Consider the following 26,326-nt stretch of genomic DNA (forward strand, 5'->3'; position numbering starts at 1 on the left):
GAACTCCTGGTGTAAACATGATCAGGAAGAGAAACTGCAGAAACTGGGCAGTGAGCATGAAAACTGCTAAAAGAGTGGAAGATAATAATACTCGATATTTTCTTTGTGGGCTGCACAGTGGTGCAGTTGGTAGAGCTGTTGCCTGGCAGCAAGAAGGTTCTGGGTTCGATTCCCGGCCCGGGGTCTTTCTGCATGTTCTCCCTGTGCATGCTGGGTTCTCTCTGAGTTCTCCGGCTTCCTCCCAAAAGGTTAATTTAGGTAAATTGGTTTCTCTAAATCCTCCCTAGGTGTGAGTGTGTGTGCATGGTGTCCTGTCTGTCTCTGTGTTGCCCTGCGACAGACTGGTGACCTGTCCAGGTGAGCCCACCTCTCACCTGAAATATTCACTACAGAGGCAGCAGCTCCTCCTGACCCCACTAAAGGTCAAGGTGTTAGAAAAATGGATGGATTTTCATCTAGTTTTCTTTTTCGGCATCATAGATATTTGGATTGCTGATGTTATTTCAGCAGGGATAGGTTTCATTCTTCATAACTGAGGCAGATGGGCTACAGCAGCAGAAGACCACACCAGGTGCCACTCCGTTCAGCTAAGAACAGGAAACTGAGGCTACAATTAGACACTAATTTTGTCTGTTGTCCAATTTTGTCCACCAAAATTGGACAATAGAAGATTGGAAAAACGTTGTCTGGTCTGATATATGGTAGGGTCAGAATTCTTGTCAACAAGTTGAAAGCATGGATCCATCCTGAATGTATCAACGGTTCAGGCTGGTGGTGGTGGTGCAATGGTCCTGGCACACTTTGGGCCTACTAGTACCATCTTCTGATGGCTACTTCCAGCACCATGTCATAAAGCGTGAATCGTCTCAGACTGGTTTCTCGAACACGACAAAGAGTTCACTGAACTCAAATGGCCTCCATAGTCACCAGATCTCAATCCAACAGAGAACCTTTGGGATGTGATGGAATGGGAGATTCGCATCATGGATGTGCAGCTGACAAATCTGCAGCAACTGTGTGATGCTATCATGTCAACATGGACCAGACTCTCTGAGGAATGTTTCCAGCACCTTGTTGAATCTATGCCATGACGGATTAAGGCAGTTCTGGAGGGAAAAGGAGGTCAAACCCGGTACTAGCAAGGTGTACCTAATAAAGTGGCTGGTGAGTGTATAATAATGTCTTTGATCTGTAACATTTGCACAGCATCGGATTTGCCATGAGTTTAATTTCCAGAGTTTTTAAAAAAATAATATTTGAATTGCTCCTCTCCCCAGACCAAGCCGCTGGTTGTGACTGATTAATTGGCCATGTGGTCTGACCAGCAGGACCAAGCAAAGAGCTCTGATCTGCCTATAGCTGAGCAGCTTCTAGTTTTGTCCTCCTGATTCAGTTAATCGTTGTTGTTACTAAGCAGACCAGTAAATTATGTCCTCAAATTTAGCAGAGCTATCATCATCGGTGAGACCTGCTGGAGCAAAAGCAGCATGTGTGGTGCCCTGGGTTTTTCTGCACGTTTTATAATAGACGGACAACGTTTGAATGGACTGTGTCTGTGGTTTTCCCCCAAACTGACCACTGAAGTCTTTCACTTCATCTGTGTGGTGCTGATCAAGTGCTAATGGCTTTCACTTTGACTCCATAACACATAGTTGTAGGATGCAAGTTGCTCTCACAGTCTTGTGTTCTACAGAGTTGGGTTATCAGAATGAAATCTTCACATCTATTGACTCTGCCAAAATGGACTTTGCCCATCGATCAGCTCCCCAGAAGCTGTGAACTACAGATCCAGGGAGGATCAATGATATCACTGCCAGTAAACCCCTCCTTCAATGCTATTGGCTACTTTGGGACTTCACAGCTGCTTTAGCAGGAACTGAGACAACAGAGCCACTCAGCCCAGACAGGCCTTTCAGCTCACTAGTGATTAATCAGTGTGTGCATGTGTTCATTTGTCTTTGCTTAGAAGACAACTTATACATCCATTCAGTCTTGGAGTAAACAATGGTGTATTTGTTTGAAATATTTTCTATGTTTAACAGAGTTTGTTTTTAACTGATTCTTTTATAAATAATTTATTTATATTTATTTCAGATTTTTCTAATGCCTTTGACATGCTGTATTGTAGACTTACTGTAAGTGTGTATGTTGGGTATTGGGTGTGCGTGTGTGTGTGTGTGTAGGTCTGTGTAATTCTCAACATGCAGGGTGCATACACATTGCCGTTGTTGGCCGACTATGAGCAAACACACAGTCGACTGATCATTAAGTCATCATTAAGCTGATGATCAGGCATATGATGAAACAGTCAAGCTATTTATCCCTTCAAACATTTACTTAAAGTGAGTCCCTGAAGACAAAAACAGTGTGCATTGTACTACCCTAAGTAGTTTCTCAATTATAAAAATCCAGTTGTCTGTAATTTGCTATGTATAATCTTCCTTATATCAAGTTAACACTAAACTTGATGTAAACAAATTTAAAACTGGCTACATGCCGTTCAACGATTCTCATTGCATAAATTACTGCACTAACTTTCTTATTGAAGGAGAGAATTTTAACGGCTACATGAAATGAAAGGCCAGATGGTTGCAGCCATATTCACCCCTTATACTCATTCAGATACAGACTTTATATGTGACTCTATAGTGTGTAGGCTGTAACAATGGGTAGACACAGGGGCACTATCTCTGCTAAATGCTCCTCACATTGATTGAGGACTAAAGACCCAATCTAAATCCATGCCATGTCAGCCGTCCAGTAGTATGTACTGTAGATATCCACACTAAACAGTTTTGGATAAAACCTTCCTTTGGGTTTGTGCTGTGGACATTTCAGATGCTGTCCGTAATGTCAATGACACCCACATGACCAGAGGTGTGACTGTAATGCTGACTGACTTCTTCAAACAAGATAGTCAGCTTGATTTATGTTTGGCCCATCAGGCTCCAATGTAATTTGTTATATTGCTAAACAATTCTGGGATATTTTTGTTGGTTTGGTAAGCCTGTGTTCTGTCTATGAAGACATTTTGCCTGTGGGAGCTTCAGAGATGGCTGAGCTGTTGTGATGTGGCAGTGTGAATGTTTGGTGTTTGTGTTTTTTTAATGCGGCAGATGGTCTGGTTGTAGACTAAACAACCGATTAGCATGTTCAAGGGTCACCCTTGTCCTAAGCTGAAATTTATTACAATGTGACAAAGAAAACAAGGTAAAATCATAATTGAAGCGATAGCTTTAAACAAACGTAAAAAAAACTAAAAAAAACAGCAGTCTTATTAATCCATATTTTGGATCCTTTTTTTCCTACTTGGTTTGTACTTACGATGAATTGGTAGTTGTGTCAATGCTTATTGTCTAACATGGCCATACCACCTTATTGTCAGTCTCCCAATTGTATGTTAATGTCCGCAGTCACACACAAGACCACACCATATCAGAGACATCTCTGGAGGTGTAATGTTTAATAAACATTCAAATGACAAACTGATATGGAATCATCTTTTTTCCTCCTTCAGCACTTGGATGCAAAAAAACAAATGAAATGATAGAAAATTATCTGCTGTTTATGGCTACTTTGGGTTCACAGGGGAACTGGTTCCCATCTCCCATGGTAAATGAGGGACAGGGTCCACTCGTCTCTCCGCTGTCAAAGACAAATCAAACTAATTTCAAAGAATTTCCGTAAGGTGTTCCCATTTTCTGTGTATAATTTCAGGTCAGAGCCATCCAAAGCTTTGGATAAAGGAAATGGGTTAGCATCATTAGCATTAGCATCATCAGTTTTACATTGCTACTGATGCTAGACATAATTAATAACATTCAACAACATTTCATCCTCCAGATTTTCTTTTACATATTGCTGATGTGGTCCACCATTGTGTCTGTGGATTTCCATCCCTCAACCAGTAAAAAGCTGGAGGATTGAAGCCTCTTCAGTGCCATGTTCCATGTCTCAGGGTCTCTGTCTCCTGGGTTCTTCCTCAGGTCAAGGGTTAGTCTGTGTGGAGGGGGATGAATCATCAGTCTCTTAGCAAACTCCAGCAGATCAGCAGGCTGAATGAAATTGGACCTGTTTAAGAAAAAGAGACACCATTCTGTAATACAGTTAAAAGGCAGAAATACAGAACCAGTCGAAGGTCAATCAATGTCTGGTTCAATGTAACCAGTCTGTCAACCAGATAATGTCTGGTGGCTTTTGAAGTAAAAAAAAAAAACTAAACAAATTTAGAATTTATTGCTGTAACATTTTAAATCTTAAATATAATATTCATGAACAATACTTTTTAGAGCATAGCAGTGGGTGTATCGAGATTTAAGGGTACATGGAACCATGAATGCACCTTGGTTTGGGTTTTAGCTAGTTTAATATTTTAGAAATCTTTTCAAAGTTGGAGTGATTTAAATTTAAAATGTACATGAATTTTGAAAAACAAGTTGAGTAATCTTGCTTAAGTTAAATGTGTCTGGAGTAGATGTTCTCTGCTCTGTCATTTAGACCTCAACATAGTATCCTTTATGATAGTTTTTGATGACAGCTTTTAGTAGCTAATCAAATGTTGCTTACTTCCTGCCACAGGAACAGCAGAGCTCTCTTCTCATTATGCTAGAAACATGCTACCAACACATAAGTGAAACATAATGTAAAACGTTTAAGATAGAGGTGACAAAAAGAGAGTAAAATCCACCGACTTTAAAAGAAGAAAATAAGCAGTTCTGTTTGAGGTCAGACTGTTCTCACCTGAGGTCTAGTTGCTTCAGTGAGCTCTGTGACTGGTCTGAGAACAGTTCTGCCAGCACACACACATTCTTAGCTGTTGGCACAAGAAGGAAAAATGGATCATTTAGTAGCAAGTTCAACAGCAACAATTAGCTGAATTAATAAATGCTGCTACTATTTCAGGGTTTCCCCCAGTGTATTATAGGCCTGGCAGCCCACCATGCATTACTAGTCAAACCACCAGGCTAAACCTTGTTTATGTTTTTAGGAAAATAATAATTTTAAAAAAACCAAAAAAAACCAACGCTTTTTTGTTTTTTTACAGTCAGATTGCAAGCGTCTCTATTGCTCTGAGCGTTTCACTGGCAGAGCAGATTTATTCCTAAAAGATATGTTTATAGAAGATAGGTTTATAGTTTATGCATAGGGGACCCTTTTGCTGCTAAAAGCATCAGCACAGCTTATGTGTTAAATTTAGTGAAATATGGGAGATGGGGAGTAGTTTAATTGGCCAACCTAAAAAGCAATAAATTAAAATCGCAGTTTACTCATTTGTATGAACAAACAGAGCTCAGACTCAAAGATTAAACTCATACCGTCAGATTGTAGCTATGGTAACGAAACAATCTAACTATGAATACGGTTCTTTGAACTTTTACAAAGTAAACTTGCCAGCTCCTTTTAATCTTACATTTAAATGTTAAACCATTTAAAATCTTTTAAGTTATGTATGCTGAAACCATTAAATCAAATTTAGCAGCATTGATCATCTCAATAAACAAATGTTACATTTATGTATCTGTGGTTTGTGTTAAAATATTAGCATTTATGGGCCCCTGGAGCCCTGGGGGGCCTGATGGAGTCACTGACTTAATTTGGATTAAACAGAAGTGCAAATATTTAATATTCATTTTAATTGTATTTTTTGATTTGCTGTTTTTAAGATTAGTTGTGGGTTTAGATAGCGTTTCACTGGAGATATTTTCCTGTAACATATAATTACCAAGTAATATTTTTACATTTCCTGTCTATTTTACATCTTTTAATACAAAGACACAGTGGACCGCCTCAACGCCCCGACCACTGGGCTTAGCAAGTTTTCTGGAGGAGACCCTGTATTTCATGTCAATATTTTCAAAATCTTTCTTTTGTTTCCTTCTTTATCTTTTTGGTTAGAACATATTGGCAACGGCGCAAATAATTTCTAAAAATGTCATAGCTACAAGTCTGAACTACATCCTACTTACAAAAAAATCATGAAGATTGCTTACCGAGCCGATTCTGTGCTAGACTCAGAGAGTGAAGTGAAGGCATCTTCAACGCAGCCACCAGCTCTACAAGACTTTTTTCTGGGTTGATACACCTCTCCAGAAGACGACAGTCGTTGAAGCTTAGCTCTAAGTGAAGGACAAGCAGGAGTAGGGTTTCTCTGGGATGAGATTCACATTTGATTGATTGCTCCTAGTTTATGCTGCATGTCAAGCAGGACACAGCCAGAAACTCCTCAGCAGACACTGAATGATGGAAGCCATTACTCTGTTTTCTCCTTGGCTTACCTTCCAACATGCAGCCTCTCAGCAGTTTCAGGATGTCAGGCAGACAGTCACATAATTTTATATCCTCAAACGTCAGAGCTTTTAAACTGTGATTGGATTCTGAAAGGCGAACACAAATGATATGAGAACAAACTGCTTTATTGGCATTACAGCAATCAAACCCTTACAATTGTTTGATTGCTGTATTGCTTGATTGCACCTTTTTACACATTCTCTGGTACTTTGATAATATATCTTTGAGGATGAGCTCTATGTCTTTGACACTGCATGGCCTCCTTACCATCACCCTAATTTTTAGTTCCCTGCACAAATCCATCAGTCAGGACTCTGGCTGGGTCACTCCAAACGTTGACATTTCTCTAGAGAAACGTGGGTATGATTAAAAGATTACTTTAAACCTAATTCTAATTTTGGTCTTAACTGTACAAAAAGCAGGAGGAAGCAGTAAACATACATAAAAGGATTTATAAACAATCAATGGAAAAACAAGATACAATTTCACACTGATAATAAAGACAACTACTTTTTTTTGTTATTTTCTGGATGGTATTAAATATTGTTGACCTGGCAAGATGATACTGGGAGCAAGTCAACCAGCTAATCAACCCAAACTAGCTTTAAAAAGGAGTTAAATAATGATAACTTGTGAAACCAATGAGATTATACCATGAGGACTATCCCTGAGTGAAGATGTGGAAGATCTTTCAGAAAGAACTCCACGTCTTGGCACATTTGCCACTGAAACCATCAGGTCTGTATCAGATCTGATGCTCTATTCCAAATTAAAGTCAGCAGAAAACACTTCACATAATAAGGTTCTCCTCCTCAACTACTGTGGCAGTTCAAACAATCTTTAGATTATCGATCCTATAATGTTAATGTTACATAATCTTATGTTACATTTTATTTGCATCATATTTATACGGATCATTGTATGCATGTTCACTACCCTACCTGTTTCTGTTGAGAATGGGCAGGGTGTGGGTCTTCATGATTTTTCAATAAAAATAAAGCTTCACAAACCATGACAAATGTCCTAATCAGTGATATGCAACCGGCTTCTTTCCATTTCCAATCCCAATCAACAGCATCTCCAGTAAGTAAAGTGTCCTTACCTGAGAGAGTGCTGAGGAGCTGGCTTTGACTGCAGCCAGTGGGTAGTCTCATCCCTGCTATATAAAGTGAGGCGAGATGTGGGCTCCGTCTAAGCACTGACGTCAAGAAGTGTAGATCTGTTTGGAGCTGAATTACTTTCACGGTTAACTTCTCCAGAAGAAGTTCTGCAGAAAATAAGTTGGGAAGAACCAAGATTAAGCTCATCCCTAAATAAATCATTAAACTGGAAAAGGTTCTACTTTTTAGCAAAAAGATCTATTAAGTATTTTTAGGTGTCAATTAGGATAAAACAAGAACCACTGCTCCACATATGCATGAAATTTAAAGAATTAAAAGAGCCTCCCTGCTCAACATTTAGCAGGAGCCACACATTTTGAATTGTGCTTACTGCACCTGATGTGTTGGGCTCAGCAGTTCCAGCATGGTCCAGATTAAATTGCAGTCCCCATATTGCCGTCTGAAACTCGACACATAGGGACGTCAGCCTGGGGCTTGCATTCAGCAGGGTCTTCATGAGTCCAACATGAGGCAGGAGGCCAATGCTGAGCTGGATGAGGCTGCTGCAGCCGCTGTCAGAAAGCTGCTGCAGCGCTCCAGCAAACTCCAACACATCCAACTCCCTGAAGATGGCTGCACAACACAAACATTTCACCTACTGTTTATTCTCTGGTGGAGAGGCAGAATAAAGATTCTCATTTCCATCAAAGGTCACAGGTTAAATATAATTTGCTTCAGCTTGAAACATCTAAAGATTTTTGAGTTTTTATTCAATAAACGTATCATCAATGTAAACTAGAAAATACCGGTTTGGTTTAAATAGGTCACTGACATAAGGAAGAATTGTTTCCATCAAGGTGGTTATTTGGTTTTATGGTCAAGTGGTTCATATCAGAAGAGTGAAATCATCATCTGCCACTAAAGGGACGGGGAGGGAATCATTTCTTTGCCATTAAATCCTTGTTTGAGTTTCTGGAATAGAACCAAACTGATTTAAGGACAGTAAATATCACATTAAATGCTGGGACACACAACACCTTCCATACAGTCATTATTAGTTAACAATGAAGCAAGGCTGAAAAAGAGATCCATGAAGTACATCCCATGATTTAACAGGTTGTAAAAACCCTGAAGCGGCCAAACTAACTCATCAGCCCTCAACAGTGATGTTACAACCAATGAGGGTGAGGTATGGAGGTTACTCTTCTGTGGTGGTCCCAGGGCCAGAAGCCCGATACACCCTGGACAGGTCGCCGGTCCTTCACAGGTCAACACAGACACAACGCACAATTTACTTAAAGTTGTGTATTTGGACTGTGGGAAGAAGCTGGGAACCCAGAGAAAACCTATCACTGCTACCAACAAACTGCATGCAGAAACACCCCGAGGCCGGGATTCAAACCCAGGATCTTCCTGCTACAAGGCAACAGCCCCACCAAACACCTGACAATGTAGGTGCAAGTTTCCTGCAGTTTTCCTTAAGAGAAGACACTTCCTCTTGAACACCAACTGAGCCAATCCACACTCGTTCAGTATGTTTCCAGTTGTCCTACTAAGAACTTAACAAGCAAACTGAGGCCTTTAAAGTTTGACACAGCTCTCGGATTTTTTCTGAGCACATCTGACATTTAGTTGAATTTCCTATGTGGAAAGATTGGCAAAACAACTCAGTTGAGGTAACTGTCATAGATGTTTTTGACTTATGAAAGCAAACTGCCCAACTGAACTGTGGAAACAGCAACAATGGAACCAGTTTGTCACACACAGCTTCTCTCTTTCAGTTGTTTTTCTCTAGGAAATAATGAGAGAGTAAAATATGATGTATTTGTACACCTCAAACAGAACAGGAAGAAATATTTTGCCTTTACATTGTTTCTGTGAATTTAGCACAAAGAGCAGAAAGTTTTGTAACAGCCCCAGCTACGTATATTGGCAGATTTCAGGTAAACTTACATTTGCTGTGAAGACTTAATGACTGAAGGCAAAAAAACGTGGGCAAGGAAAAACTCAGGACCTTGAGAGAATCAGGACCACAGGTTCTGATCTCCAAATGGGTAATCTGTCCAAATGTGCATGCTCCTGCTGAGGGACCATCACAAGGACTAAAAGTATGACAGAGAATCTGAGGGTCCAAAGTAAAGTTCGGTACACCAAATGGGCCTTCCTCCTTCTCCACAGACTCAGAATGTAACTTGGCTCGTTTGCAGGGAATGACATCATCACTCTGATTGCCTGAAGCTGTGGATTCAACATCTGGACTGGAGCTGGCTGGTGAGGTTTGTAAAACATGAGGGAAGGAGAACAGTTTTTTCAGCTCCATGTTGACGTACTGTGACCCACGTCCATGCAGGAGCCATGCAAGGTCCAGGGCAGAATCTATACTAACAACGAGGTTTGTAGTGATCCCATGGTCTAGCAGGCGATGCAGGACATACAGCACAGCTTGTGTTTTCCTCACTGTTAACAGTAAGTGACTGACCTGAATAGTTCTTATATGCTTTTCTAACAGCACTAGAAGAGGTTGCTGATTGGTCGTTAAAGCTTGCAGAGCCTGATGCATACATGGAATGAGTATAAAATGATGAATACTTTTGGCTGCAGAACTCAAGAATGAATTGGATTTTAAATTTGTGCTGTTTTTTAACACATAGTTGTTGCTCAGTCCGTAGAAAACACTTGTGAAAAGCCTCAACATGACTTCATGCTTAGCTTCTGCTTCTGTCCTGAAGTCCAATGCCTGAAAAGTAACAAAAGACAGGAAGTACATCTGGTGAGATCCATATTTACAACGTTGAAATTTGCAAGAGGGTGGCACACTTACACGGCTCAGACCAACCAGGTCCCGGAGGATTTCTACCCATCCAGAATACGTGGATAACCCTGAATTAGGAAACATATCATCAGTTTAAATGTGAGAATGAACCATATTAGAATATTTATAACATAATAGTAATTAGACATCCTGTGATAAGGGGAAGCTAAGCAATAATGTCTGAAAATCCCAACTGATAATGTTACTTTTGCTTTTCAAACTATTTTTTCGAGGTTAGGTCTATGAGAGCAGAAATATTTTGTTTTATGTTTCAGTCTATGACTAAAGACAACCATGGCAATGTACTGCTTAGTAATTGGTGTGTGAAGTTATTAAGTAAGTTCAGGGCCGGCCCAAGCCTCCATGGGGCCCTAAGCAAAATTTGGTTTTGGGGCCCTCTGTTTCTGCTAATAATGTGGACTGGCTGCAATCAGCAGTCAGATTATTAGATCAGGGCTGTTGTAAACAAATATTTTAGCAACTGAGTATTCTATCAATTATTCAAGTAATCAGATAAAAAAAAATTATAAAATAAAATATTGGTAAATCTAACATAACAGAAGTGTTACTATCAGATTTAAATATCAGTCCAATTTTTCATATTTGAGCATCCTTAACAGTTACTTTTCTGTAGTTTAGAAAACTAACCTGTAACAATAATAGCTCACTTTCTAAGTCAACCAGAGGAAAATTTATACAAAAATCTGAAATTATATTCAATTTAATAATAAAGAGGCAGGCTCACAAATATGCTTATAAAAATGTGTATACTCCAGCTTTTAGTTTATGTATTCATCTTTAGTCAGTTTAATAGATGAACTCTCACCTTGCCCAGACATTTCTAGCTTTTGTATCCATGTTAGCCACAGAATGCGACACCTACCAGCTGCATGTCCACTGTGAGAGACAATCTAAAAAATAAAACCCAGAAATCACAATGTATGATTTTTTAAATAATTTATTTGCGTTACTGCTGAAAATAAGTATTTGAACACCTGTGAAAATCAATGATAATATTTAGTACTGTAGCCTTTGTTTGCAATTACAGAGGTCAATCGTTTCCTGTAGTTTTTCACCAGGTTTTCACTGCAGCAGGGATGCCGGCCCATTCCTCCACACAGATCTTCTCTAGATCAGCCAGGTTTCTGGGCTGTCGCTGAGAAACACGGAGTTTGAGCTCCTCGAAAAATTTTCTATCGGGTTTAGGTCTGGACACTGGCGAGGCCACTCCAGAACCTTGACATGCTTCTTATGGAGCCACTTCTTGGTTATCCTTGCTGTGTGTCATTGTCATGTTGGAAGACACAGCCACTGCCCATCTTCAATGCCCTAACTGAGGGCAAGGTGGTTGTTCCCCAAAATCTCACAATACATGGCCCCAGTCATCCTCTACTTTCTAAGGATCATTGATGCGCCATGAGGTGAGATCTTGCATGGAGCTCCAGTCCGAGGGAGATTGACAGTCATGTTTTGCTTCTTCCATTTTCTAATAATTGCTCCAACAGTTAATATTTTTTCACCAAGCTGCTTGGCAATTGTCCTGTAGCCCTGCCCAGCCTTGTGGAGGTCTACAATTTTGTCTCTGGTGTCTTTGGTCTTAGCCATGTTAGTAGTTGGAGTCTTACTGATGATGTGGGGTGGACATGAGTCTTTATGCAGCTAACAGCTTCTAATTTAGAACAACAAGTGGAGTGGAGGTGGACTATTTCGAGGTTGACTGATAGGTCTTAGAATGCCAGAAATTTTGTTGATTGGCAGGTGTTCAAATATTTATTTGCAGCAGTAACATACAAATAAATCATTTATTTTTAAAAAATCATACATTGCAATTTCCAGATTTTATTTTTTAGATTATGTCTCTCACATTGGACAAGCACCTAAGACTGAAAATTTCAAACCCCTCCATGATTTCTAAGTGGGAGAACTTGCAAAGTCACAGGGTGTTCAAATTCTTACTTTCCTCACTGTATGTACCGCCACGATGCACTCCGCCACCCATTTGTTGAGACCGGGATGACATGAAAATTATTTTCCGGTACGTCCGTAAAGCTACAGTTACGTTAGGCATCAACTACAGCGCAGCCGCCCGTGTTCTGTCAGATCGTCATACGTTTAGCACAAACTGATGGCTATATCTATCAGACAAGTATACACAAACATAGAATCATGATGTAGATCGTCATACACTTTGCTATTAACAGCTGTATGACATCCTGACTTAGCGGTTAAGTAGGTTAATGAGTTTTACATGGGCGTGCGTTGTAGTTGACTGCAGCTGCAGCTAGACCCTGTTAAATAAGTTTGAAACCACGACAATGCATGTATATCTATCTAGTCATCATTGAAAACAATTTAATGACTTATTTTCGTCACAACTTGTCGCGTATGAACTCACAGCTCACAGCTGACGGTCGGACTTCTTAATGCGCAGGCATGCGTACTAACTGTATGTATGCTATTCTGACAGCGTATGATAATCTGATAGAACACCTGCAGTGTTCAGTCTATGCGTTCACCTGTATAAATACACCTGCAGCGTTCTTCCCTGCTGTTTGCTCTGACCACACAGCAGCTCCAGGAGGAGAAAGGCTGTCGTACTCCAGGCATCGCGCCAGTCAATTTAAGGATACTTACTGATCCCCCGAAAACGACAAAAACCCGGACATTATCATCAATTAATAAAATGTCCCTAGACTGAACTTGAAAATTGGATGTTATGCTGTTAGTACTTAGCAACAACTAATAGGGAGACGTGAGAGCGTCGCCCAACACAAGTAATGAACAGGTGTTACAGAAAAATCCATCAATTTCTGTGACTACAGGGGGCAACAGGGTGCGAATACTGGGTAAATACTGAGACAGCTGGGATTCAGTTATTACAACTAAAAACCAGTGATCAGGCCCGAAACCTGGGAGTAGTGATGGACTCTGACCTGAACCTCCAGAGCCACATAAAGTCAGTTACAAAGTTGGCCTTCTATCACCTGAAGAACATTTCCAGGATTAAAGGACTAATGTCTCAGCAAGATCTAGAGAAACTCATCCATGCGTTCATCTTCAGTCGTATTGACTATTGCAACAGCGTCTTCACAGGTCTGTCCAACAAATCAATCAAACAGCTGCAGCTGATCCAGAACGCTGCTGCTCGCGTTCTCACTAAAACCAGGAAGACAGAGCACATAACACCAGTTTTAAAGTCCCTCCACTGGCTCCCTGTAGCTCAAAGAATAGACTTTAAAATACTGTTGTTAGTTTACAAATCACTGAACGGCTTAGCACCACAATACATTAAAGATCTGCTGTTGTTGTATCAACCTTCCAGACCTCTCAGGTTCTGGTTCTGCTCTGCATCCCCAGAACCAGAACCAAACGAGGAGAAGCAACATTCAGCATCTATGCACCACAAATTTGGAACAAACTTCCAGAAAACTGTAAAACAGCTGAAACACTGACTTCTTTTAAATCTCGATTAAAAACCCATCTGTTTAGAATTGTATATGAAATGTAATCAATTACAAATTTATTGATGGAACTTGACTTAATGTCCTGTTTTGATTGTTGATTCTATGTTACATTGTGTTTCTGTGTTTGTAATGATGTAAAGCACTTTGAAATGCCTTGCTGCTGAAATGTGCTATACAAATAAAATTTGATTGATTGATTGATTGATTGATTGATTGTAAGATTCATGGCTCCGATATTACCATCGCATTGACGGAGAAAATATAATGTATTACTTTGTATTTGAGGCGGAACACTGACCATCACATTGAATCCCTATGTGCTGTCGTTAAAATATGTAAACCAACTGTGGCCATTTAATAAATTGGTACGCTATTAAGAAATGGATCACACTGGTCACAGATTATTCTGGCCAGAATAATCCGTGACCTTACTGTACAGGTCAGTAAATAATGTCAGAGTTTAAAACAACTATTTTTCAGAGTTCTACCACCTCATCACTACAATCTGGGTGTATTTATAATAATATTTAACCCTCAAATAGCTAAAATCACACTGGTTATTCAAATCACAGATTATTCTGGCCAGAATAATCGCGCTATCGCCCCCTGCGGTCACTAAAAATGATGGGTCACAGATTTTGCTGCAGCAACGGCCGGAACACAGTGCGCTAAATGATAAAACATAATTTAATGAAGTTTTGAGGCAGATACATTTTCCTCAAGGAATTTAAATAATTGAGGTACGTGAATCATTCGAGGAATCGTTTCAGCCCTAGATTAGATTATTCGCACACCTCCTATAAACTTATTGCATCTCTGTCACAGTGTTGTTTACATTATATCCTATATGCATGAATCATATAGGAAACATTTATTGGCCAGCCGATGTATCTGCACCAATTTTCTGAATTTTGAGAGATTGGTGATTGGCTGATACTTACACATGAAGCCAATCTTATCCCAAATCTTATTTACCTCAGCAAAGATTTAAAAGTAAATCACCCACTGTCCTCTTCTGCTCTTCCGTCAGAGGTTTGACTGACAAATCGGCCACCAGCTTATGTCTGCACTTCTGCTTTAACAATAGTCACCCCACTGTTGCCAGCTCAGTGACTTTCTTGCAATATTTAACGACATATCCAAGAAAAAAAATGCTATCAACCAAAATCTGAATCGTCGGGTAAGGCTTTTTAAAGATCCCCAATTGACGATCACCAAGAAAACTGCAATCGATGCACCCCTACTTAAGACGGAATACATACACACATATTTATGACATACTTTGATTGAATTCATTTCTCTTAGGTGTGATTCCAGTAGCTAAAAATTACATTTACACCAGGTGAGTCTTTCTCGTCTAAGAATGGGGACCGGTACTGGCCTGATTTTGTGCCGTCAAATAATTTTGGCAGTGCTCCTGGAGAAGCTTCTCATAATTTATAAGTAGATGTAAAATTCTCATAATTTATAAGTACATGTAAAATTAATATTTGCTTTAGATACATCATGATCAGCAGCAAACAACACATTGCCAATGTAATAGAACATTTCATTTTTATCCTTATTTTACCTTTGATGGAACTCATGATATTTATTACCATTTATTTACTGATTATATCTGCTGTGTTTTGCAATTTCTGCAACATGTGTTTTTCCATTAAAGAAGTTTCCAGATAATGTTTAGATGCTTCAACAGCTGTGATAGTATAAGAGACCTGAAGACATCTTGGGTAAAATGCTTGATCTGGCAATTGTCTTAAAGGACTGACATGTGCGGAATGTAGTTTGTATCCTGCACCCATGAGTGCAAAGAAAAATGAGAAGTTTGTCCTGAAATTATTATCGGCTCTCTTTCCTGCCATAAAATCGTCCCCTCCAAGAGGTGAGGGACGGTTTATGAGGTGGGGGTTAGGATTGTCTCTGTGGTCCATCTGGCAATAGAGATAAGATCAGACTTTGGGTGGGTCTTTGCCTTGCTGTGACTATATAACGATGTGATGTGTGTTGTTCAGGGCTCTTCTCCTGACTGTGTTCAGTGAGACGGGTCTTCGAACACTTTTGCCTTCGAATAAAGAAACTTAAAGACAAAGATTAATCTTTCTCTACTTTTTGAAACAGATTCTCATTCCTTAATAATACAATTCTATAACACCAACTACAGCTTACAGTAGCTCATTGATATGTTATATCAGGCTATATGTATGCCATATAGCCTGATGTAAAGACATTTTTCTAGATAATGTCAAACATTGAGAAGTTTTAATTATTGTCATCAATGTTATCAAACACACCGTTTTGAAACCACGAGGGCCAACCACGAGAATGAAGACAGTTAAAGTTAAAACTCAGCTTCACACAAAAACAAAGACACTAGCATCAATACTTGGCTTTTGAACCAGACTGTACACGGTCGCTATGACGCTAATTTTCCATAAGCAGCTTCACAAATCTTTTTAGTAAACATTACATTATCAAGAGACCTGTAAACATACCTTGATCTTGGCTTTTTTTCTCTTCTTCCTCTTTATTTTCTTTGTCCCTGAATAATAAGTCTTATTTTGTGACAGTGTTTAGTTAACTTATCTTGGAGATTTGGATGCGCACTGCACATTGAAGAGAGCTCATATTACCGGTGAAGCAGGACCTACTGCGGCCACCAGGGTGCCCCAAGAACAATTTATTTTTGATTTTTCCCTCGAATAAACAATGATTTCTACGTGATCAAATTATTTATTGTAAAAAAAAATCCTAACTTTACAATGAAATTCTATGTTTGTTACTATAATCACATAGAAATTATTACTTAAAAGAAATCAGTTACACTTAGGGGGTCCCCTCTGGGGCCCTAAGCAGCCACTTAGTTTGCTTATGCCTTGGGCCAATTCTGACTAAGTTGCTTTATTTGTAGATGTTACACTGACTTTGCTTTTATTTTCAGTGAAAGTACTTCTAGTTCAGTGCTTCTTGTATTTTTCTTCCTGCCCTCTATTTGATTGTGGCAGATGTTATGTATTATGATCAATATTGGTAATTTGCTCTGGATTTATGCTCTACTTTGACTTCTCTTGTGATCGATAATGAATACTGAACAAGAACTACAGACAGCAGAAACAGAGTCCATACCTCTCTTATTGAGGGCTGGCTGGACCTCATCCAGTTGACATGCTGTCAGATGAGGCAGTAGATCCTTAAGGAGCGGTGTTGGGAGGTCTAGATTTGAACAGATATCACATCAGATCACACATTACGCCATTCTAAAAGACTAACACTTGTCTGTACCTATGGATGAGGGCTGCAACATAAATTATGAATACACAGTTGAAACCAGATGACTACATACAACGAATACAACTTCTCCAACATGGCGGTTTGCTGTGTGAGCCATAGACACAATTTAGAAGTTTTATTCTTAAAATCAGACACGATTCCTCTTCTTTTCACAAATAGAGTGAAAGTTTCACAAATTACAAACCATTTTCTAAATAACAGCTCATAAGTTCAGAATAATGACCTAATCTGCTGGACGTGATGCTAACTTTTTGAGAGGTTTAACTCAGTTTAGTAGCTCTTTGTCTTACCAAGAACAGCTTCGGTTCCCAACGCGGTAAAATGTGTCCTGACGGCCTGAAAACAATGTTTTTGTAAACTGGTATCTGCTGACTTCCTCAGCTTTATCTTTCCTCTTGTGCCTGCCATCGATAATGATTAGCGCCAAACATCCAGTACCTCCATCATATTACTGTCTTCCAGGCTTCGTCTGCTGGTGCTGTAGAAAGGTGAATCAGTGGCTCGCTCTTACGACATAACAATGAGTGGACCCCGTATTGGCTGCTGGGGCGCAGGAAATACGGCGGCCATCTTGGAGCGGTGGGTTTTTTTTGTGGTTTTTTTTTAATGGATCTTTATTGAGATACAAAATACATAACAGTACAAACACAGAAATGTCTGCTAGGTGTCACCGACACATACGGTACATCACCATGACGTTACATGAACACATTTTTTTTTTTTTTAAACAAATTAATCAGAAACAAATAAGGCAATTACAGTAGTGGAATTCTGTATAAGGCACATATAGAAGAGGCATATTTAAAATGGAATACAGAGTAATATTGATAATAGAAAATTAGTATTACAATAAGTAATAGTGAAACAATAACTAAAAAAAAAAAAAAAAGGCAAAGGGGGATTCATGTATTAGGATTAATATACATCAGTGGGCAATTCCATTAATATTTCAGCCAGGGATTCATACGATTCAATACATTTCAAGGATTTCAAATATAACGAGTTCAGATAAGAAGATGTTAAAAACTGGGGATGATCTCAGCACTCTTTGTTTATGAATAAAGAATTTTGCCAAACAAAATATTAAGTTACAACAGAGTTCTGTAGTTTTGTTTATTAATAACACTCCAAAAGTTACTATATCTCTAGAAATAGATTCAGGAAGTGTGATTTTTAAACTGATCCACCTTTCTAAGCAATTCCAGAATGTTTTGGTTTGGTTGCATTCATAGAAGATATGGTCTATCGTTTCAATATCACGTTCACAAAATGAGCACTTATTGTCATCGATATTAAAGCGATTTCTTAATAGTTCTTTTGCAGGGTAAATTGCATTTAAAATTTTAAAGTGTGTTTCTTTAGCTTTTGGTTGTATGGGGAGTTTAAAATAAAGAGTTCTTAACGTTTCAATTGATTTATTATCAAACTTGGAAAGAATGTTATTTCTATTAATTTTCCCAGGGAACAGAGTTTTGTTAAGACAGTTTCTAATTGTGTGGTTATTGAATTTTTGGTCAGTCAATGAAATTCCATTAATTAATAAATTTGGTAATTGTGGGGTCATCGGATTATTTATTATCAAGTTTTTTACCTGATTAATAAATTGTTTTGGAAAGGCATTAAATAATTTGGTAAATTCAGCTCTTGGGGGAAAGAATTGATATTGTGCACATAATTGTTCGTAGTTTAACAGGCAACCATTAGCATCCATTAAGTGTATAATAGAGCAAATATTCTTTTCCATCCAATCTTTGTAAAATAAGGATTTATTGCGATGTAATATGAATCTGTTATTCCATATGATAGAGGAGTGTGGCGAGTAGTTATGTACATAGAGCATTTTCCAGTATAGTAATACTTGTTTATGGAACTCTGATAGTTTAATGGGCAATTTATTTATATTGAAATTAGCTAGAAGTACAAGTTTTAAACCACCTATTTTGTTAAATACATAATTAGGGACACAATACCAAAATAACTGAGAATTTTTAACCCAGGATTTCAACCAATTAATCTTAAGGGTTCTCTTGGAGCGGTGGTCCCTCCCCAAGTACACCTCGCTGCAGCAAACAGAATGGGCCGGGGACGGACTACTGTCAGTCTCATACCTTATTTGGAAATGGGACCATTTCACTCCGGAAGTGAAGGGGGCGCTATTTCCTATGTTATCCGGGGTCTCCCTTTTTTATTTTCTTTTGAAATCTGTAACACATCTTCACCTTTAGGAAGGAGTTCCACTCTCAGCATGTATTTAAACTTGTCTCTTTTATTTTCGTCAGTGTAGCTTACAGTTAAATTCTGTAGCTTTCTGTGTACTTCTAAATCTGCTCCTTAATAGCATCTTTTCGGGTCTACTACTGCCTCTAGTGGCGTGGGGTTGGTAACACAACTAATGTAATTACATCACTAAATGAGAGTAGCACAAAGTCTTTGCTATTTTCTAAACAAGTTCAAATGTTACACATTCCTTTCCCTGAACCTCACTTCTGTCTCTGCATACACCAGGACATCCTTAAAGAACAAAATCTAAAGTTGGTTTGAGCCAAGTTTCCCAAATACATATTACATCTGGTTTCTTGTTTAGACTTTTAATGAGTCCTTTAAATTCTTGTCCATTTGTAATTAAACTTCGAGCATTCCACTGTAAAATAATCAACATCTTCTTTCCTGATTTCCCCGTTTTCCATCTCCACCCAGTCATTTAAAATGTTCCCATGAAATGTCTTTTATACCAAAGAATTTCTCTGCTCCTTTTACTATTAGACTATTGTCTGTTTGTACTTTACTTAATCAGTAAATTACAGCTAATCATATAGGCAATGAACAACAAGATCTTCTCCACTGTAATTGCAGGTTCAGTTCTCACTTTTGGTTCTAGATGGGATGTTGAGTTTTGCTGAACATTTATCTCCCTTCTTGTTCCTCCAGTCTATCCTTGAACTCTCTTTACAGATTCATCATACCTGATGTTAACTGTCTTCACTTACTCCACTTTAAAGGCCTTCTTTCTAACTTCACACCTCCCAAAGGTTGCCCTATGCTGCCCCCCATATTTGCATTTATCTTAAACATTGTCACCACACTCTTCATATATGACCAACCCCACATCGTTGCTGTCCTTTACACACTGCTGCAATGTGTAAATATCTTTGACTCTTCAAGCACCCGAGTGGGGAAGGGATGCAGGGCCTAACTGGAAAGCTTATGAACCCCATCTTAACCCTCTCTGGAAGTTTTTTTTTTTTTTTTAATTCTATCAGTACAGATGTACTTTCAACTTTTACCATCTTTTGTTTTCAACAATCTTTTTAATGTATACACCTCTACAGAGCCCTCCAGGGGATATGGGAATTTTTTTTCTTTTGCCTTCTCTAGCAGTAATATACTGATTCGCTCATGTGGCATAATTAAATCCTGTAAGCCAGAGGCCGCCATACTTTCTGCTTTAATACAAGGTTATGTAAGGTTTTTCCATGAATGTTAATATGTCATTGTGAAATATCTGACGTTTTATATCTTTATGTTTTTTAGTGTAGAAAGGCACAACAAAGCTATGATATAAACTTAAACTTTCCGTAAATAGGAAAGAAATAAAAATACATCCAAACTATCTGGACTATTTCTGAGTTATTATCATGGGTAATCAGTCATCTGACAGTTTTGATTGTGTCTCTGTTCTGCTGGTTGTCTGAATGGTTTAAAGGGCCGTTCTCATGTGCAGCTCCATCTCAGCTTTAACAGACATAAACATGCAGTGAATAAATCAATTTTCAATCAGTTTTTTGCACGTAAGAGTCAAAAATAATAAACAAGTTTTATTATTATGAAATATTGCAAACTAGTGGTTGTAGAGGGCTGCACTGGGTTAACTTGGGGAATCTCATCTGTCCGACTCGTGTATCAATAAACTCCAAACCACTTCTTTGTCCTGTCACAATTATCGACTTATTCCATTTTGATCATCATGCTCCAAACTTTTCAAGGACTGACCACCCCGCTCACCCGCTTCCTCAAACACACAAAGCCAGCAGGCCAGTAACCGGCCCTGGAGGACCAGAATTGGTGCAGGGGTGGGTAATCCTGGTCCTTGAGGGCCGGTGTCCTGCAACTCTTAGATCTTTCGCTGGTCCAACACACTTGAATCCAACAGCTGAATCACCTCCTAAATGCAGTCAAGTTCTCCAGAGTTCTGTTAATGTCCTCATTATTTGACTCAGGTGTGTTGAAGTAGAGATGCATCTAAAAGTTGCAGGAGACCGGCCCTCGAGGCCTGGAGTTGCCCAGCCCTGGTCTAGTGGTTAGTGCCAGTTGTCCGTCCCCGCCCCATTCTGTCTGTGGGGGTAGGCATGAATGACCGCCGCTCTCCTCTTCCCTCCGACTCCTTCATCCCCCTGCGCCGCCCCTCCTCTCCCTCGTTGTTAAGTCACTTTGTAACCACTTTGGTTGGCTGCTGAGGGTTATTGTCCATTTGTGACACACAGACCTTTAACCTACCGGTTGGGGTGCTGTGGTGTCACAGGGGTTAAGCACAACTCACATACAGAGACCCCAGTGCTCAACATGGCCGTCTTAGGTTTGAATCCCGACCTGGTAACCTTTGCCTCATGTCATCCCTCCCTCTCCCTCATTTTCTCCCTCTCCCTCATTGCCTACTTTCTTGTCTGAGCACTTTCAAATAAAGGCCACTAGAGCCAAAAATATTAATGATTGATGTCTTTAGGTCAGTGGTGCCCAAAGTCGGTCCTTGAGGATAACCTTTTCAGCATATCAATGTCAAGGTTGTTACTACCACCAGGGAGAGAGAACTAAAAGATGTAGGATGCTGGCACTTGAGTACCCACTTTGGGCACCACTGCTGTAGATGGTGATTCAATATTTTTGTATGTTCTTTCTTGATTCTGCCATCTATTTTATGGAGTAACAGCGCCACAGCATCATGCTGCCACTCATGTACATTAGTTTGCATGGTGCTCTGGGGCTTTTTCCTCCAAATGTAATAATGATTTTTATGGTTACACATTTCCATTTTAGTTTCATCACACCACAGGATAAACAGATGTCTTTGTCCCTGAGTGCTTTTGGAAAATGCAATCTGGCTTTGTTCTGCTTCCTTTGGAGTAATGGCTTCCTCCTTGCTGAATGGCATCAAAGCACATTTTAGAATAGGACACGTTTTCACTGTGTCAGCTGTGTGGGGTTGGTCTGTGCATTTTGGATCAGAAAACATCCACACCTGGGACACAGAATCCATCTCCTTCCTGATCGATATGATGGTTGGAAGTTCCCATCATGTCTATGCTTTCATATAGTTGCTTGAATAGATGATGCCACACATTCAAGCATCTGGAAACTGCTCCCAGGGATGAACCAGACTTAAGCAGCTACACAATCCTCTTTCTGATATGTCTGTCTGTATGTAAAGTTTACTTTTTTTTTTTTGCTTTACATCATGTTATGTTATTTCCTAATCAAAAACATACCTGAAGTGTTGCCTTGATTCATGCATACATGTTTGAGAAATCCTTTAATATGTGACAGCAGCCATTCAGCTGTGCAAACACGTTTGAGGCGGTTTTCAGGGTTCAGAGCTTCTGCCTCATAGAGCAGTCCTCCCCCACAACTCCACCATTTAGCTCCTTCAGACTAGTTAACAGCAATTAGCAAACACCTGGTGAAACTGCACATCTGCTGAGCTCATAATATGAACTATTTCTGAGGGCGACACTGGTAAATCATTGTTAGACGCCGAATATGTCAGCGATGACACATTTTTACAAGCCAACTTGCAGTACCATAACTCCACAATACTTTCTGAAAAATTCCATCGGTTTCTGAAAGTGGAGATGCTGCAGCCAATATTGGGTTATTACTGTAATTTCACACCCACCGTTACAGGAAGCCCTGTAAAACTTCCTTCTCACAACCCTCCTCCCCAAAGAGCTGGTGAAAATAGTAGTGGAAAAAACTATTTCTGAGTGTTTTTAGAGAGTGGAGATTTGGAAAATATTTCTGGAAGATGGTCCTTTGGGGTTATAAAACCACTACAAAGGTTCAGGGGTGATTTCGAAACCAGCAAAGAAATTCAAGAAACAACTTGTTACAGAAGAAGGTAACGTTTTATCAATTGAATTTCCAAGTTGGATTTACAATGAAATGAAGCTGCATAGCATCTTGATTTTACTTTGCATATCTTATGTGTATTACTCAACTGTTGTTTCAAATTGTGAGTTTTAGAACAGGCTAATTGGTCAGTAAGTTTACATATTACATGCGTATTTGAACATTGTGTGCGTAAAATGATGTGTGTACTACCTGTATGCATTCCCAGCTGAATGTCCTTCTTTGTTACATTCCTTTTGTCTTGTAGTGAGGATCAGCCATCCACAAGGGGAGTAGCTGGTAGAGGCAGAGGGCACACACAGGGAAAGCTGAAGATGCTTCTGTGAGAGACAGAAGCTGCTCACCTCATCACCCAAGAAGGAGAAATGAAGCGGCGGTTAATGACCCTGCTTGGAAGTGTGAGGAGTATGATTTAGACCTGCTGTGTCTGCAGCTGAACAGAGACTGCTATTGGCAGTACCACCAAAATTGAGTTTTTCTGGGGGGAGTAAAAGAACCTGTACATAGTTGTCATTTTCTGACCATTTCTTTCATTTTCAAAACCAAGACTAAACGTTGTGCTGTAAATATGTTAAAAATGGTGTAAATTTCTAATTTGTAATTCAAAATATTTTTATTGTGTGCCTCTATTGTGTTTTTTATATCACTAAACCTCCAAAAACAATTTCCATTTTTGTTTTTTCTTCATTTTAATCTGAAAAAACACTCTTAATAGACTGTAAATTGTAAATAACTGCTTGATATTGAAAGATCCTTTCAATATCAAAGGTATTGGTATTGGGCAAATATTTTTGCCCATGTATTGGAGACATGGGCAAAAATATTTACTCACAGAACATTTAAAGAACTTTTTACAGTTAAAATATCTCCAAGCGAAGATTTGAATCTTAGTCCCACAAAGGCTAACTTCAGAGTGATTAAGTGCAAGTAAACTCTTGGCTTCAGTAGAATATTGCTACTCGTGCTTTGCACTGCTGTAAAATGTAGCACTAGTAGCTTTTTAGTAGTGTAGCTTTAAGTAATGTATACCTAAGTATACATTACTTAAGTGTACTTACTTAAGCTTAAGTAAGTAAGTAAAGTCATTAGCTTTATGCTGGAAGGGATTAGATTTTGAAATTTGTGTTTCCTCTGTCTGTATTTGCCATTTTGTAATTATGTAATTTATTTTTGCTATTCTTTATTTTTAAAATACCAGCATTCGCACACGTTTATAATTTCACCTGTCTGAATGCATCATTTTATACCAGTAAATCAGATGTTATTGTCAGCCACTCAAATTATATTGAGAATAATGCAAGTTCAATGTATCTTAACTCCATACAAGAGAAAGAAATCATAGATATTGTGAATAAATGTAAAAGTAAAGCATCCACTGACTGTGATGATCTTGACAAGAAAACAATTAAAAGGGAATCTCTAAACCATTAACTTACATTTGTAATTTATCATTCCAAATGGGACGATTTCCAAACAAAATGAAAATAGCAAAAATCATACCAATGTATAAAACTGGCAATAAACACCTTCACAAATTACAGGTCTGTCTCTCTTCTCCCTTAGTTCTTTAAAATTCTAGAAAAACTTTTTAAGAAGAGCCTAGAAAAATTCATAGACAAACATGCACTACTCAATGTCGGGATCTGTGTTTTTCTGTGTATTTAGAGTTTTCTGTGTCCCTGAGTCTTCGTGTTGTCCTGTCTTCCCCTTGATTGTTTCCCAGGTGTGTCTCGTTTCTGTGATTACCCTCCCGTGTATTTAATGCCACCTGTGTGTCTGCGTCTCTGTTGGGTCCTAGTCATTGTTTCGTCTGCTGTCCATTCATAAACCCTGTTGCTGCAAGTGCTGAGCCTTTGCCTTCCGCTCCGCTCCGCTGCCAGGATTTTGGACTTTGGATTTTGTTCTTCCCTCATTAAAATCATCATTTCTCACTTCAACCTGGGTCTACAGCGTTCGTCTCACCACCTTCACCACACCGTTTCATGACACTCAACAGTAGTCATGTTTGTCTACATGACTACTGGTGATGTTGACCACAAATCGGTCAACATCACTTAATAGAAGAAATTACTAATGCAACAGATAGTAAGAAATGAGCTGAAGGGGTATTCATAGATCTAAAGAAAGCTTTTGATACAATAAATCATGATTTCTTAATTAAAAAATGCGAACATTATGGAATTCAGGGAATAGTTTTGCACTGGATGATGAGGAGCTATTTAAAGAGCAGAAAACAATTTGTGAAAATCAGAGATATTGAATCTGATTGTGTGTGGAGTACCTCAAGAGTCAGTACTGGGACCAGTTTTATTTAATTTGTATATAAACGAAAAATTAATTTGAAAAATTAATTTTAAATTACAAATTACATTAGAATTTGTGTTATTTGCTGACGACACAAATATTCTATTCTCTGGTGAAAACTTACATCTTCTTTCCATAATCAGCTCAGACATCAGTAAATTAAAGAAATGGTTTGACAATAATAAATTATCACTAAATTTAGACAAGACTAAAATCATAGTTTTTGGAAACTGTTACAAAAAAGCTCACATTCAAGTTCAGATAGAGGATGTGACCCTGGGAAGGTTATACATTAATAAGTGTAGTAATTGATGACAAAATTAGTTCTAAACCTCATATTAAACATTTACAGAATAAACTGTGTAGAAGCTTATTAGTCCTGGTTAAAGCTAGACATATTCTGAATAATAAGTCACGTCATATTTTATATTACTCTCTGATTTTGCCATATTTAACATATTGTTCAGAAGTGTGGGGAATTAATTGCAAAATCTCTTTATAACCACTGAGTATCCTACAGAAACAAGTCATTAGAATCATCCATAATGTGAGTTTTTATGAGCATACAAAAACAAAGAGATGTGGAATGTAGGATGGATATGAAGAGTCAAAGGAAGGTGAAGATGGACTGCCGTGGGACTGTTTATAGAAGAGATCTCATAGGGGCTGATGAACCTGGCTGACAACTTCTTGTACATGGATTTTAAAGGAATGTCACAAGCAGATAACCAGACCTTTTGTCCAGGTGTGTATAGAGGGGTAGAAGTTCTATTCTGAGCGGCATAACGACAGTTTTGATCAGTAGTTCAGTGCACAGTGGAGATTATACTGGTCCAGATGCTCTTGCAGGATGTGGTGATGAACAGAGGTAACTGACATATTTTTTTGTCAGGGAAATAGAGGAGGCTAGTAACCTAGGGAGACTTCAAAACTGGGAGAGACCAGTGTCT

General features: G+C 38.8%; 1 protein-coding gene across 3 annotated transcripts; it reads right to left on the bottom strand.

Annotated features, from left to right (window-relative positions):
* Nucleotides 1-3,435: 3,435 nt before the first annotated feature.
* On the bottom strand, nt 3,436-17,455 carry LOC116718353 (leucine-rich repeat-containing protein 41-like). 3 transcript variants are annotated; one of them, XM_032560218.1, is made up of 11 exons: nt 17,243-17,433; nt 16,788-16,874; nt 11,084-11,111; nt 10,210-10,268; nt 9,342-10,125; nt 7,785-8,021; nt 7,391-7,555; nt 6,276-6,374; nt 5,991-6,116; nt 4,741-4,813; nt 3,436-4,071 (listed from the first exon to the last, which is right to left on the bottom strand). In XM_032560218.1, exons 2-11 carry the CDS (start codon nt 16,815-16,817, stop codon nt 3,852-3,854), a joined length of 1,821 nt encoding a protein of 606 aa, XP_032416109.1. In that variant the 5' UTR covers nt 16,818-16,874; nt 17,243-17,433; the 3' UTR covers nt 3,436-3,851. The 3 variants fall into 3 exon arrangements, with proteins under 3 accessions (XP_032416109.1, XP_032416108.1, XP_032416107.1); XM_032560217.1 differs by having other exon boundaries at nt 11,027-11,111; XM_032560216.1 differs by lacking the exon at nt 11,084-11,111 and having other exon boundaries at nt 17,243-17,455.
* Between the last annotated feature and the right edge of the window lie 8,871 nt (nt 17,456-26,326).

This window comes from Xiphophorus hellerii, chromosome 4 (genome assembly GCF_003331165.1).
Source record: "Xiphophorus hellerii strain 12219 chromosome 4, Xiphophorus_hellerii-4.1, whole genome shotgun sequence".
Taxonomy (NCBI): domain Eukaryota; kingdom Metazoa; phylum Chordata; class Actinopteri; order Cyprinodontiformes; family Poeciliidae; genus Xiphophorus; species Xiphophorus hellerii.

What these genes read in the sequence shown, in the direction of transcription:
- LOC116718353 (XM_032560216.1), bottom strand. Translation starts at nt 17,360, where the DNA reads ATGGCAGGCACAAGAGGAAAGATAAAGCTGAGGAAGTCAGCAGATACC. An exon ending in TGCTGAGCCCAACACATCAG is followed by an intron (nt 7,556 to 7,784) that starts GTGCAGTAAGCA and finishes TATTTTCTGCAG; the next exon opens with AACTTCTTCTGGAGAAGTTA. An exon ending in TCTAGCACAGAATCGGCTCG is followed by an intron (nt 4,814 to 5,990) that starts GTAAGCAATCTT and finishes TTGTGCCAACAG; the next exon opens with CTAAGAATGTGTGTGTGCTG.